Source organism: Piliocolobus tephrosceles, chromosome 4, assembly GCF_002776525.5.
Source record: "Piliocolobus tephrosceles isolate RC106 chromosome 4, ASM277652v3, whole genome shotgun sequence".
NCBI lineage: Eukaryota > Metazoa > Chordata > Mammalia > Primates > Cercopithecidae > Piliocolobus > Piliocolobus tephrosceles.
In genome coordinates, this window is record NC_045437.1 from 150240023 (window position 1) to 150256171 (window position 16149).

Consider the following 16149-nt stretch of genomic DNA (forward strand, 5'->3'; position numbering starts at 1 on the left):
GCCTCCTGAGTAGCTGGGATTAAAGGCACCTGCCACCATATCCAGCTCATTTTTTGTATTTTTAGTAGAGACGGGGTTTCACCATGTTGGCCAGGCTGGTCTCGAACTCCTGACCTCATGTGATTCACCTGCCTTGGCCTCCTGAAGTGCTGGAATTACAGGCGTGAGCCATCGTGCCCAGCCTCCACTAACTCCTATTTTCTTAATACCAAATAGTCACGAAACTGTCAAAATCTGCCATGGTCAAATTAGATGTTAGCTGCCCTAAATTTTTAACTTATGAACTAAATTTTTGCTTGGGATTTTTACAATGATAAGCACATGCCTCATTAAAAGAGTTCTTTAAAAGTCTACAGTATAAGAATTAATACAAAATAATCTTACTACATTCAAAAGTTGTAAGCTGCAGTATTAATAGAAAGCTACTCAAGGCTGAGGTTGGGAAAAGTACTAATTCTGTTTTCTTCATTGTCCTTAATAAAAGTCATGATGGTGACAGTATGTCACTCACTACTATACAACATAATCCCTCAATTCTGCATTGGGGTATCAGTTTTAATTTATGATAATTTAAAATATTACATTCAATTTGCATTAAAATGCCATGTTCTTTCTACAGAAACGTATCTGAAGTAGTTGACAAGTAAAAAATGCTTACCTTTGCCCTATGTTCAACATTGGCTTTTCGGTCCAGAAGCAAACTCACTACTTCTGCTCGGCCCTGGAAACAGGCCAGGGTGAGAGCCGTGTTCCGATTGGTCTCTATCTGGGCATTAATGTCTGAACCCATATCAAGCAGCAATTTTACTGCAGGAACATGTCCATTCATTGCAGCCAACATCAGGGGAGAAATACCTAGTTTACTCCCAGTCCTAAGGGGGGAAACGTGCTTAGAAAATTAAAATAATATGTTGCCTATTATTTTAGAAAAGCATTAAAGATGAAAAGGTTTCACTAAAAAGAGAGGTTTCTCACATCAATGAATAGATTTTACTTGTTTCGACCAATAATAAAGAATAAGAAAATGTCACAATTTAGAACATAATTTCTGGCTGGGCGTGGTGGCTCATGCCTGTAATCCCAGCACTTTGGGAGGCCAAGGCGGGCAGATCACCTGAGGTCAGGAGTTTGAGACCAGCATGACCAACATGGAGAAACACCATCTCTACTAAAAATACAAAATTAGCTGGGCCTGGTGGTGCATGCCTGTAATCCCAGCTACCTGGGAGGCTGAGGCCAAAGAATCGCTTGAACCCGGGAGGCAGAGGTTGCGGTAAGCTGAGATCATGCCATTGCACTCCAGCCTGGGCAACAAGAGCAAGACTCCGTCTCAAAAAATAAATAACTTAAAAAATAAAACGTAATTCCTATTTAGGGATTATAAATTTCCAACTATATATAATAAAATACTGTTTCTGAGATCAGATGAGATTGGGCATATTTAGGGTGGTAGGCCATAGTACAAAATACTTTTTGAAATGAGACCTCTTTATAAGCAGCCACATTACCAAAATAAGCTGAGATTACTTATAAACACATTATAGCTGTAATCATTGGCTTTGCAACTTTAGTACTATCTTAATTTAAAATGGTATCTGTCAAAATGTTTAGAGGTAGACATTTAACTCCAAAGTAGTAACTTACTAAACATGAACAATAAAATGAACAGGTAATACCTTGAATTAATTTCTGCCCCAGCATTAAGCAGAATCTTAATGATATTAACATATCCTCCAGACGCAGCTAGACTCAGTGGTGTATAATCAGATACGTTCCTATGTTCTTTATTTGCACCTCGAGCCAGCAGCAAGTCTACCACCTACAAAGTAAAATATGGATAGAGAAGAGAGTTTACACCAAGGGCTCAACTTAAAATGAAGGAAACACAAAGAAACAGAACTTATAACAGGACTTATCAGATATATAAATATCTGATATTTTAATTACATTTCATTAGACCCTAAATATTGAAATATCAGCACTAGAGAAATGGATTCAATTTCAGGAATTTAGAGCTTTGAAATCCCAAGTATACTGCAATAACAAGATGTTACCCTTTCTATTTGTCATTTATTGCGCAATAAATTTGCATTTCATATGTGTTATAATTGTGATTCATTTAATTTGAATAAATGTAAGGATTAAGATAGTTTTTATTTGGCTTTAAGGGCAAGAAACAGATTTTTTAAAAGGGAATTTATGGCCAGGCATGGTGGCTCATGCCTATAATCCCAGAACTTTGGGAGGCCGAGGCAGGAGGATCCCTTGAGGCCAGGAGTTCAAGGCCAGCTTGGGCAACATAATGAGACCTCATCTCCACCCTCCTGTTCCCTCCACAACCCCCCACCAAAAAAAGGGCATTTACATTCCCATAAAACTTAAGAGAAGTACCCATTCCTCAGAAAGTATATGGAGCATGTCACAATACGTGCAGGGCCAGACATTCTGGCCCATAACTATAATCCCTGTACTTTGGGAGGCCAAGGAGAGAGGATTGCTTGAGTCCAGGAGTTTGAAACTGGCTTGGGCAACAACACATGACCCCATCTCTATAAAACAGCCCTAGCTACTTGGGAGGCTGAGGATTGCTTGAGCCCCAGATTTCAACGTTATAGTGAACTATAATTGCGCTACCACCCTAGCCTGGGAGACAGACCAAGACCCTGCCTCAGAAAAACACACAAAATACATGCAAATTTTATTCATGTAGCTAAAATACGAATCATATGCATATTTTAAAATACAAGCAAAATATTTACAAAATGAAAATTAACATTAACACACCTCCTGACGTCCACCAGAACATGCCAATGAGAGTGGAGTATCCTTAGTTCGTTCAGACTGTGCTTCTATATCTCCACCTTTATCCAAAAGGATTTCAACAACTCCAACATGCCCTGCTGTTGCCGCCAGGATTAGTGGTGTAAAACCTAAATCAGAAAATGAAAATCTTAAACAAATTTATGTTTTTTAATTTTTTTAAAGCCACCGTTTACAATTCTCTAGCATTTTAGCAAAATAAACCCTTCAGGACAGACACAGATAACAATTTAACATAAAACTGCTCTAAACCTTTATTTGTTAGTGACAAAAAACCCATAAACACCTAATTAAAAAACTAAGTAAAAATTATTAAAGTTTATACTCATAATGAACTTTGATGCCTCTGTATGAACTACCTTCGGATTAAGAAGGGCAACCACAACTTGCTCTATTTCACTAATGATCTACAGTCTAGTTTTTGAATTTTTGGAGAATTATTTGGCTCTGCAGAATAATGAATCCAGATATTCCTAATTGAAATAGGCTTATCCATCTTATCACTGAGATAGTCTAGGAACTATTTATCAATAATAAAAAAATTAAAAATTATTTTCTGATGTAACTACACTTGGATTTTATTTCTGACTGATATTTACCTTTTTTGTCTCTATGTTCAATTTTGGCATCCCGTGCAATGAGCACAGATACAAGTTCTTCATGACCACCTGCACAAGCTAGTGTTAATGCTGTGTCATGATTGCTCTCAGTCTAGGAGAAGAAAAAAAATAAGTTAAAATTTTTTTAACAGAAGTTATCAATTTAAGGGCAAATAATACTTCTTTTCACAATAAGTGTAGAATGATAATTTTCCTTTCCAAAGAAAATCAGAATGGGCAGTATAAGTTTAAATAAAGCAGTCTACTCACATGTGCATCAATGTCAACTGAAGGATACACAGGAGGCATCGATTGGGAAGCCACATTGCTTGTAGTCTGTGAACAGGATTCAGGTGTAAGACACTCTGTGGTCTGAGAAGAACTGTTGGAACCAGCGGGCTGTCTGGTACTCACAGCTGAAAAACAATATTCATATTGCTAAATTCCACTTAAAAGAGTAAGGTTATTTACACACAGAAAAACACAAAAACAGAAATTTCCATAGCAGTAATATATAGTAATAGTAAAATCACAAGCTTTGGAATCAGACAGACCTACATTTAAATATTAGTTCCAACACTGACTTTCTGATCTTGGGCAAGTAATTTAACTTCTCTGAGCTTCAATTTTCCCTATATGTAGAATGGGGATAATAATGGTACCTGCCTTGGAAGGTTATTGGAAAGACCACGTGAGGCAATGCAGATAAAATACTTAACACAGCACCTGGTATTTAGTGCATATACATTAAATAGTAGTTTTTTACATTGCCAATAGGGAGAAAAAAAAATTTCCAAAAATAAAAGTAAATAAAAGGAATTCTAGATTTTAGTTTGTAAAAGTCAATTAGATAAAAATATCCTGTGTACAATTCAAAAAAAGGGGCCTGGGGTGTGTCTGTAATGGCCCACGCCTGTAATCCCAGCACTTTGGGAGGCCAAGGTGGGCATCACCTGAGGTCAGGAGTTTGAGACCAGCCTGGCCAACATGGTGATACCCCATCTCTACTAAAAAAACAAAAAGCTAGCCGGGTGTGGTGGTTTACATGCCTATAATCCCAGCTACTTGGGAGACGGAGGCAGGAGAACTGCTTGAACCCAGAAGGTGGAGGCTGCAGTGAGCTGAGATCATGCCACTGCACTCCAGCCTGGGTGACAGAGCTAGACTCAATCTAAAAAAAAAGGAGGGGGGAGGGGAAGGGAGACAATTTCAGGTATTTCTCACATAAATAGCGGGGAGTATATGTTTTCAAAATTCAATATTTATTTTGAAAATGTGTTAAAAAATCAATATCTGAAAGTCCAACTATTTTTAAAAAGAACACTGAAGTTCTATTTGAGATCTCAAAATGTGGTTTGAAAACTGAGTTAAGGCTGGGCATGATGGCTCACACCTATAATCCTGGCACTTTGGGAGGCTGAGTGGCCACATCACCTCAGGTCGGGAGGGTTGGGAGTTCAGGACCAGCCTGGCTAACATGGCAAAACCCCATCTCTACTAAAAATACAAAATTAGCTGGGCGTGGTGGAACGCGCCTGTAATGCCAGCTACTCAGGAGGCTGAGCCAGGAGAATCGCTTTAACTAGGGAGGTGGAGGTTGCAGTGAGCCAGGATCGCGCCACTGCACTCCAGCCTGGGCAACAGAGACTCCATCTCAAAAAAAAAAAAAAAAGAAAAGAAAACTGAGTTAAAAGAAATTATGTATTTTATATCTCTGAATATTTCTTACGTTTCATAAGAGATGGAGTTTGACCATGGGGGGAAACAGGACCTATCTCAGGGATATTGTGAGTAGTCTAAGAAATACCGTATATAAAGCATTTAACACAGTGTTTTTGGCAAATGGTGTGTGATCGATAGATGTAACTATCAGATATTTTATAGGATTGTCAATACTATTATTCATTGTATTGAAAAATAAAAACATTACTATTCACTCAAGAAAGGAAAAACTCAGAAAAAAACATATAATCAGTAATAATATACAAAAAAATCAACAAAGCATCAGTGATGGCAATAACCTTACATTTGCACCCAGATTAAAAGTCAGTCAAAAACACACAAGACTTAAAGAAAAATGTAAGCATTTTAAGTGTTGGAAAATATTTACTGTCTAGAATTTTTGATATGACTAGATCCCATTCAAAGATACTATTCACAAGTGTGAATGACTCAGTTTAGCAAATTACTAGTTTAAATAAGTGAGCAAAGTTTAAGATGCCTAGATATGTTTCTACATGAGCTACCCAGCTCATACCCACCAACATATATAACAATCTTGGCAATACAAATTTCTCCAGCTTCTGTCATCACATAGATAACTATTTAGTTACAAATAGGAATAATTATTACATATGTTTGTTTCACTTAAAATATGCAAAATGGAAACAAAGCCTTAAAATTTTTTGTCATTTTTTTCCGGGAAGAAGTGGCCAAGAAAAAATAATAGTAATAATGAAAAATTGTTGTCATTCAATGAGTTAAAAACAGATACTATTTTGTTACACCTCCTAGAAATAGCTGATATGTTTGGTAAACTGCTTGAAAAAACAAGACACTGAAGATTAATATGTTACAGAATCTTTCTAACAGTAAGACTTCAACAGTGATCCCACAATTATTAACATATACTTTAGTAAAGAACTACTTTTCTATCAGTGTTTTATTTATGTTATCTCATCTCTCTTTTTTATTATGAAAAACAGGTATATAAAAATTTTCTTGAATAGTTGATTAGAGTGCTATGCCAGAATGTGATGTTATAAGAAACTTCTTCACAGAGTTGGCTTTTAAAAAGTACTTTTGTGCATTTAACAGCTTTGTTAACAAAAATGTGTTGTTACAATAATTACTATACAATTTTGTACTACATTATCCTAGAAGCATTTTTTCACTCCATGTAATAATGACAGTCAGAAACATTCCATAGCAAGTGCCTTTAACAGGACTAATTACAAATGAAAAGTTATAAAACTAGAAAATAGCAAGAGATTTTAAAAGTGCATGTGGAATAAAGGTTGTATTAAGAGAAAATTACACCAAGAATATGAGATTTTCATAAATTCTAATATTTCCTACCTCTGAATGAAGTATCTCTGAAAGTGACCACGACAGACTGCTACCACAAACGTCTATATATATAATTCAAATTAAACTTATACAGCATGCTTTTTTTTTTTTTTTTTTTTTGAAAGGGATAGGGTCTCTATGTGTTGCTCAGGCTGGTCTTGAACTCTTGGCCTCACACAATCCTCCCACCTTAGCCTCCCAAGTAGCTAGGATTACAGGCGCAGAGTCACTGTGTCTGACCATTTATCCACTATTTTAAAATGAGGTGAGAGAAGAAGTAAATACAATATTCTACTGGACTTTTTATGAAGTTGAAGAAAGTTTTGTAGGCAATATGGAAGACAATAAATATTATTAAAAATCTCACTGATACTAGGTGTACATAAAATATGTTGTGAGTTTTTTTTGAGATGAAGTCTTGCTCTGTCGCCCAGGCTGGAGTGCAGTGGCGCAATCTCAGCACACTGCAACCTCTGCCTCCTGGGTTCAAGGATTCTCCTGCCTCAGCCTCCCGAGTAGCTGGGATTAAAGGCACATGCCACCATGCCCGGCTATTTTTTTTGTATTTTTAGTAGAGATGAGGTTCCACTGTGTTAGCCAGGATGGTCTCAATCTCCTAACCTCATGATCTGCTTGCCTTGGCCTCCCAAAGTGCTGGTTAGATTAAAGGTGTGAGCTACAGTGCCCAGCTGTTGTTAGTTTTTAAGAAATTTAATTGCTATAATCTGTTTTATGTATTGGTAACTTTATTAAATAGTTCTATGTAAATAAAAACCTATGGCCGGGTATGGTGGCTCACGCCTGTAATCCCAGCATTTTGGGAGGCCGAGGCAGGCAGATCACAAGATCAGGAGTTTGAGATCAGCCTGGCCAACATAGTGAAACCCCGACTCTACTAAAAATACAAAAAAATTAGCTGGGCGTCGTGGTGGGCACCTGTAATCCCAGCTACTTGGGAGGCTGAGGCAAGGAGAATTGCTTGAACCTGGGAGGCGGAGGTTGCAGTGAGCTGAGATGCATGACAGTGTGAGACTCAGTCTCAAACAAACAAACAAAAAACCCTATAAAATATTAAAGTTAATCAGAAAAAATTATTTAAAGATTTTATTTTATTTATTTTTATTTTTGAGATGGAGTCTCGCTCTGTCCCCCAGGCTGGAGTGCACTGGCATGATCTCGGCTCACTGCAAGCTCCGCCTCCCGAGTTCACGCCATTCTCCTGTCTCAGCCTCCGGAGTAGCTGGGACTACAGGCGCCCGCCACCGAGCCAGGCTAATTTTTTGTATTTTTAGTAGAGACGGGGTTTCACCGTGGTCTCGATCTCCTGACATTGTGATCTGCCCGCCTTGGCCTCCCAAAGTGCTGGGATTACAGGCGTGAGCCACCGCGCCTGGCCTATTTAAAGATTTTATTGCAAATCCCCTTAAGAGGATTTCTTAATTACTTTTTAATTCTTAAACCTATATTCACTACTATTTAAAGATCTTTAAAGTTATTTAAAGATACTTTAAAATTACAATTTAAGAGCCTATTAAGACGCCAATGATAGTAACAACATAGTAAAAAGTCAAAAATTGTATTAAAACTTACATGTACATCAAATCTTAATATAAAAATAAGGGAAATGATTAATAGAATTTCAAAGTCTAAGGAAATAACAATACTTAAAGATAAATCAGAACTTTAAGTTGACACATATGCATGCATATTACATCTAAGGTTCTTAAACTTGGCTGAACTGAGTTTGAATCTTGGTACTTACTAGCAACTTAATTTCCCTAAGCTTCAGTTTTTCTTTTCTTTTTTTTTTTTTTTTTTTTTTTGAGACAGAGTCTCACTCTGTTGCCCATGCTGGAGTGCAGTGGCGTGATCTTGGTTGACTGCAACCTCCGCCTCCTGGGTTCAAGCGATTCTCCTGCCTCAGCCTCCCGAGTAGCTGGGATTACAGGCATGCACCACCATGCCTGGCTAATTTTTGTACTTTAGTAGAGATGGGTTTGACCATGTTGGCCAGGCTGGTCTCGAACTCTGATTTCAAGTGATCCGCCGCCCGCCTCTGCCTGCCAAAGTGCTGGGATTACAGGCATGAGCCACAGCTCCCGGCCAGTTTCAGTTTTTCAACAGAAAAATAGAGGTGGGAAAAGGACTTATTTAAAGTATAATTATAATTATCCCATGAGATAAAGTATATTTACCATTTATTACAGAAGTTGGTGCATGGTAAAAGCTCAATAAATGTAAATAAATTGATATTAGTTGATTTTTCACCAATCTTCATTCTACATTAGAATTGAAAATTTTGGTCAGGTGCAGTGGCTCACGCCTGTAAAACCAACACTTTGAGAGGCCGATGCAGGTGGATCACTTGAGGTCAGGAGTTCAAGAGCAGCCTGGTCAACATGGTGAAACCCCATCTCTATTAAAAATACAAAAATTAGCTGGGTGTGGTGGCAGGTGCCTATAATCCCAGTTACTCAGAAGACTGAGGCAGGAGAATCGCTTGAACCTGGGAGGTGGAAGTTGCAGTGAGCCAAGATCAAGCCACTGCACTCCAGCCTGGACGACTGAGTGAGATTCTCTCTCAAAAAAAAAGAAAATTTGACTAAACATTTCTAGAGCTGCTCAATGGTAAAAGCTATTTTGAATTTCTTTAAATTACTTTATATTCCTAGACATTTGAACTTTGAGAACGACTTGCTATTATGGTAACTGCTAAAAACCCAATGCTCACTTTCAGAAGGACTTGAGGAACCATGTTCCTAATCAAGAGTTTATATAGTCTGTTTGGAACTGTATCATGTATGACACGTATCAAACAACACACTAAAGGGCTAAGTTAATCAGCTAATCAAGTTGCAACATTAATAAATTATATAAACAACTTATCACAACAAATACTGTGAAAGAATAGCAATAAGGAAATAATACTATATTTAAAAAATAATACTATATTTAAATGTTTTGTTATAATACATCAAAAAATTCTTCTAAAGTAAAATTTACTTCTAAAGTAAAATTCTAAAGTAGAATTTTAAGATGTACAGTATTCTCTCCTTTACTAATATGAGGGGTAAGAACTAGAGTTAAGTAAAATTAATTATATCTTTGTCCTACTCTATAATCTTACCAATATGTTAATATATTTTACATTGCAGAATTAAGTATTAACCTAATTCACCCTTGCCTTATTTATTTTACCTTCAACATAAGAAAATTAAGACAAACTTTGACTTAGGAAAATATAATATTTAAATTTAAGATGGGTACATCATCTTGAGTAAAGAAAATATAATTACTGCCATATAGTTCAAAACACATAACCTTCATAAAAATGGAAATTTTTACATGAAGATAATTTTTATACTTGTTGGCTGATTTAAAAGTTAAAACTTATTAATAAAAGAATATTGTACAATGTGGTACGTATTAATGTCTAATACAAATTAAATTTTATTTGTTTACATTAATATTATATATTAAAAGATAATTTCTAAGCCAATTTTCTAAGTTTCATGCAAACTTTGTAAAAGACTAATTTAACAAATACTTCAGTGAAATAAAATTTGATGTCCCTTAACACCTACAAGTTCCTTTTAGAGCTGTTTCTACATTCTTTAAAAAAAAAAAAAAAAGTTCTAACATAACTGAACTGATCAGTAACACAGATTTCATAACTGCAAACTATGCACTTAATTAGGAACATTATAATGCTAGTTACAGAACCCTACATCTTAAAAATGTTATTCCCAGTTCACCAGTTTCATCATTATTATTCATAATCATACTTCACATTCTAAAATCTGTTTTTACCCAGATTATAAATTAGAATTCCAAATGAACTACAAGAATTTATTCATAATTTAAAACAACTTTCAATGCTAATAATACAAAATTAATTTGTGCCTACCAACTGAAGACATAAAAACCCAAATTAAAGAACAAAGAGCCTAACTCCTTAAAACATTTCCCAGAATTTTAATTTTCTTTAAGAAAACTAAGGCATTCCTCCTCTGCACAATGATACCTATATACATATCAGAGGAGCCTCAAAGGCAATATGACAATTCTATAACCACTGGAAGTCATACACATGCCCAATAAAATTCCTGATTTCAGTATTCTTATTCCACATTTAAAAAGATTCAGTAAAGATCAGGAAGACTAAAGGCTCACAAAAGAAGAAAGGAAACTGAGATAGCATAACTGGGATGGGAGAAGGGGAGGAGAATATGACAAGAGGCAACAGACAACAGTAAGGAAAAAAATGTTGCAATCAAGAGACAGAGGACTGGCCTGCCTTTGAATATCACTCCAGCTACATCTTAGTTCTTGGTCTTCATCCACTGTCAACAGCCATTCTGGCTGCATTTCTGAACTGGGCTCTCATGGAGGTGATACATTCACCAGCCATCTTTAGGAAGGTAAATGATTAATTGCACTGTTTTCCCACTGCTGCAAGGACAATGAAAGGGAAAGTAAACTTGTGCACCTCATTTCATATCTAGTTGTAATTTTCCACACAACAATAAACAGAAACATATACTTCAAGGTTATCAGGCCTTTTTTTTTCTCTCTCTCTCTGTGTGTGTGTGTGTGTGTGTGGTGTGTGTGTGTGTGTGCGTGTGGTGTGGCTGTGTGCTTTCATTAAGAAAGTTAATGTAAAAATTCCAATCTTCAAATCATCAAGTCACAATAATTTTAATGCACCTTAATCTTCTTACCACAAATATTATAATATGGAATACTTAGTCTTCTCTGAAAATCCCATTTAATTGGAAATACTTAAGTTGATCTCATAAAATTATAAATTAAAAAAGCAGTGTGATTTAAAATATCCAGACATGAAAATCACCAGCAGGAAAATTTTAAGTATAATCTTATATGAATACTTCTAAAGCCTACAAAGAAATTCCACTTTGAGATCTCCTATCCAAGTCACAACACACGGTGGTTTTGATACCAACGGTTTAAAATAAAGGATTGTGGCAACTTTATTTCTTTGCCTTTGCAATATGACAAAAAAGAAGAGGGGGAAACACACTTTTGCGTGTTAGTGCTATTGGGCTTAGTTAATTCACTTCCAAAAGACCTCAAGAAATGGGTAATTTTACAAAGATAGTTCTAAAATGGAAAAGTACAAAGTCTATGTTTTTGGAGGGATATATAAAGAAGTTGAGCACACAGATTAAAGAGAAATTATTACAGATATATTTCTTAACCCACCTGCTATCAGGTCATCAAGAGTGTCGGTAAGCGTCTGAGCTGGAGTTGCAACCATTAGTCCATCTGGTTCTTGAACTAACAGCCCCTGATCATGTCCAGTAATAGCAATCTGAGGCTGTCCTACAATCTGCTGATTACCTGATACTTTCTGAAGTTCAAGAGAATTTGTCCCATTAGAACCTAAGTCACTGGAAAAGTTACACTGTGGAGATGATAAAGGCTGGACTGGGACAAAATCAATCTGTTCTGCCGATGGTGGAGACTGTTGCTCATCATCAACATCATTATCTTTAAATAAGATTGTGTCAACCTGAGGTAACTCTGAAAAGTGATCCTCTGGAAGACTACCATCTCCTTCCCCTTCCGGGAAGACTCCTCTATGAGAGCACTGCTGGTGTAGAGACACTGTGTCTTTCTGACCTTTGGTTTCCAAGTATTCTTTGGTAAATTGCTGCTGTGTTTTCATCTGCAACTGCCTTTCCACTTTCTGCAGTTCTTTCAATATTTTCTTCTTCTTCTGGACTTGCTCTTCTCTGTTCTTTTTAAGTTCTTCTATCTTATCTTTGTTCAGAGGTTCACCTTGAATTAACTCCAGTGACTTAAGCTGTGCTTTTTCAATAGCACTAATTCTTTGTCCCAGTTCATTCAGCTTGCCTTCAGTCTCCTCAACTATGCACTCCAAAGGCTGGTATGGGTGAAAAGATGGCAGTAGGTCCTGATCTGCTACCTGGAGGGAACTGGACTTCTGCTTGGATGTACCTAAGCACATGAAAAATGTTTGAAAAAGTGCCATGCTAAAAAAAAAAAGAAAAGAAAAGAAAAGAAAACCAGCCTCCCCTCCCACACACACGGACCTCCCTCCCAAAACCCTTATAACTAATGTTATAGAATGAATGTTCAGAGTCACACCAGAGTTACACCAGTGTTAGGCAGGTTAAAGCCTATACTCATCTACTTCACGCAGCACAAACTAGGATGTTGCTAATTCAAAAACTGTGAAGTTTTAAAAATCTACTCTTTAGGATAGGAGGATTTTGGAAATTAAGTTAGGGGCAAGGAAAAGGAAAACGAAGAGACGAGAATCTCAAAATTCTGCTGATTAGATTGGACTTTTTAAAGAACACCAAATCTAAAGCAGTATCAAAATAGCGCTGAAAATACCAGAAATGTTAACTGCCCATTTAGAACAATCATTCTTTTAGCAATATTAACTCTGCGAGCAATGCAGAGTTAACGCAAAAGACCAAAACTTACAGATCAAAGTAGGGGAAAGTGTTTTTCAGTCAAAGTATTTTTCTTCTTATATTGAAATATAATGTGAAATCAGTTTTTTCAAGACATGTCTTTCTAAAATTCTCCATTAAATATACCTTTAACACATGTGTTCCGGAACACTGTTAAACTTACTACACAATGGACAACGTGCATTTAAATGAACCTTCAAGTAAATTCTGTCTATGAGAGAAACAATAAGTGATCCTAGGAGAAAATCACACTTTCCATTTAGGGTTACTCATACTGACAGTATATGTTAACAAACAATGGCAATGTATATTATTTTAAGGCTTCAAATTATACTTAAGTGACTTCCTTTATAACAAATCAGCTGAAAAATAATTATCAATATTAATAATCCTAACATCTGGACATGAAATGAAGGACAAAAATTTTTTGACATACAATACCTACTCTGAGGCAAATCTAAGTCTTAATCTTATTTAGAAGAAGTAGGACTAGGCTGGGCACAGTGGCTCACGCCTGTAATCCTAGCACTTTGGGAGGCAAAGGCAGGCGGATCACGAGGTCAGGAAATCGAGACCATCCTGGCTAACATGGTGAAACCCCGTCTCTACTAAAAATACAAAAAATTAGCCAGGTATGGTGGCGGGTGCCTGTACTCCCAGCTACTCAGGAGGCTGAGGCAGGAAAATGGTGTGAACCTGCGAGGCGGAGCTTATAGTGAGCCAAGATCACACCACTGCACTCCAGCCTGGGTGACAGAGCGAGACCATCTCAAAAAAAAAAAAAAAAAAGAAGTAGAACTATTCAGCAACAAAAAGGAACAACCTACTGATTCATGCTACAACATGAATGAACCTCAAAAACATTATACTAAGTGAAAGAAGCTAGACACAAAAGACCACACATGGTGTAATTCCACTCATATCAAAAGGCCACACGTGGTATAATTCCACTCATATCAAATCTACAGAGACAAGGCAAATCTATAGAGACAGGGACAGTAGTGGCTGCCTGAGGTTATAACAGTGAATATGAGGATCAGTTGAAAACAGGTATAAGAGATCTTTTTGGGGAGATGGAAATGGTCTAAAACTAGATAGTGATGATGGTTACACAACTCAGTAAATTTACTAAAATTCATTGTATTGCACATTTAAAACAAGGGAACTTTATGGTATGTAAATTAAACAATAAAGTTGTTTGAAAAAAAAGCCGGGTAAAAAAGTTATCTATTATTTTGAATTGCAGTCAACATATATGAATAACATAGGTAATTTGGGAATTTTTAAAATAAAATCATCCATTGTATTAAAAATGATTCTCAAGTCCAAAGGAAAAAAGGTCAGAGACAAAAAGTGTTCTGAATTTCAAAGGGGTGACAAAACTACTAAAGAAAAAAAAATTAGAGATTCATCTACTTTTTTGCTAGAATAGAGATCTCAAAACTGCAGGTAGCTCAAACATATGCAACATGTGTCATTACTAAAAAAGTCTAAGTTTTTCCCCTACATACTGTCTTTAATAAGGTAAGATGACCACAATTTCAATATCACTGCAATCACTTCCAGAGGCTTAGTTATTCCTTAAATTGCAAGGTACATTGTCTATATTCAATTTATATATATATATATAGTTTTAAGAGATGGGGTCTTGCTATGTTGCTCAGCCTGGTCTTGAACTCCTGATCTCAAGTAATTCTCCAGCCTCAGCCTTCCTCAATTTATATTTCTATCTGAGCAAAATGATGGAAAAAGACATTGTTCTTTCAGAGCAAAAGCCATTAGATTTGTGAGCTAATTTTATTATTACTTTCCTAAGACCACATAGGAGTCCCTGTTTTGATTTATGGTATTTGTTTAAAGTGCCTAATGACAATCAACAAGAAAAGGAAGGTAAATGGTCACAAATAGCAATGTACAAATCCACAACAACAACAAGGAAATATTCAGTCATGTGATAAATTCAATGACATCACTCGAGTACATTTAGAAGTTCTACAAAGACTGAATGGTCTTTTAAACATCCATTAGTTTCAAAACACCCTTGTATAGTTACTAAGTAATTTGTATTTAAGATTCAGGAAAACGGCCGGGCGCGGTGGCTCAAGCCTGTAATCCCAGCACTTTGGGAGGTCAAGACAGGCGGATCACAAGGTCAGGAGATCGAGACCATCCTGGCTAACACGGTGAAACCCCGTCTCTACTAAAAAAATACAAAAAAACTAGCCGGGCGAGGTGGGAGGCGCCTGTAGTCCCAGCCACTCGGGAGGCTGAGGCAGGAGTATGGCGTAAACCAGGGAGGCGGAGCTTGCAGTGAGCTGAGGTCTGGCCACTGCACTCCAGCCTGGGCGACAGAGCGAGACTCCGTCTCAAAAAAAAAAAAAAAAAAAAAAAAAGATTCAGGAAAACTAGCTAAGAGTTCAACACTAACCAGACTGGTTAGTAATTATGTTATGACCCCACTGGACATTCACAGATTTAAAATCTTTATAAATAGTATACTCCAAAATAAGAGTAGAATTTTGAGGAAGTAACAGATAGGAATGGCCCTGTCTATCTTGTTAACAAATAATATGCAAGAAGCGTGGAACACAAGATTACTAAGAGTAACTTATTTAACTTAATATACAAACTATAAGCCCAGAACGTATGTAGCATTAAAAACAGAAGATGGCAAAAATGATGCATAAAAAGTGGTTCATCTCAAAATAGTCATGGAGTTAGTGGAATTGCCTAGATACACGTCAAAGCACTAACACAAGCTCTAACATCAAGAATAAAACAGATTGGTGAAAAACAGATAATGATTAGTCCTAGAAGCTAAAGCAACATATACACTTTCTGGGTAGAGATTATGACAAGTATTCTTTTAGCAACAAAATTTTCAATAGGTAGTAAGTAGTATTATAAGATACCAGAAAATAAAAGGGTTCTATCTCCTTCAAACAGCTTACAGTGTCAGATACAAAGACATCTATTCACTGGTATCAGTGAATGATATCATAAAGTACTATTTAGAAATATAGGTGGCCGGGTGCGGTGGCTCACGCCTATAATCCCAGCACTTTGGGTGGCCTAGATGGGTGCATCACCTGACGTCAGGAGTTCTAGACCAGCCTGACCAACATGGAAGAACCCTGTCTCTTCTAAAAATGTAAAATTAGTTAGCCCGGTGTGGTGGTGTATGCTTGTAATCC

The 16149-nt window shown here is 36.6% G+C and overlaps 1 protein-coding gene across 16 annotated transcripts in view; it reads right to left on the reverse strand.

Annotated features, from left to right (window-relative positions):
• The window catches only part of LOC111528060 (ankyrin repeat and KH domain-containing protein 1), a 140476-nt gene that overhangs the window by 36083 nt on the left and 88244 nt on the right, over positions 1-16149 (reverse strand). For 13 of the 16 annotated variants that reach the window (XM_023194705.2, XM_023194693.2, XM_023194744.2 and 10 more), the window contains 6 exons: positions 11712-12470; positions 3690-3835; positions 3420-3531; positions 2785-2930; positions 1677-1819; positions 659-872 (listed from right to left, as the gene is read on the reverse strand). In XM_023194705.2, coding sequence (XP_023050473.1) covers positions 659-872; positions 1677-1819; positions 2785-2930; positions 3420-3531; positions 3690-3835; positions 11712-12470 — 1520 coding nt within the window. The remainder of the gene's footprint in view (positions 1-658; positions 873-1676; positions 1820-2784; positions 2931-3419; positions 3532-3689; positions 3836-11711; positions 12471-16149) is intronic. The other 3 variants (XM_023194788.2, XM_023194781.2, XM_023194772.2) reach the window with 1 other exon arrangement.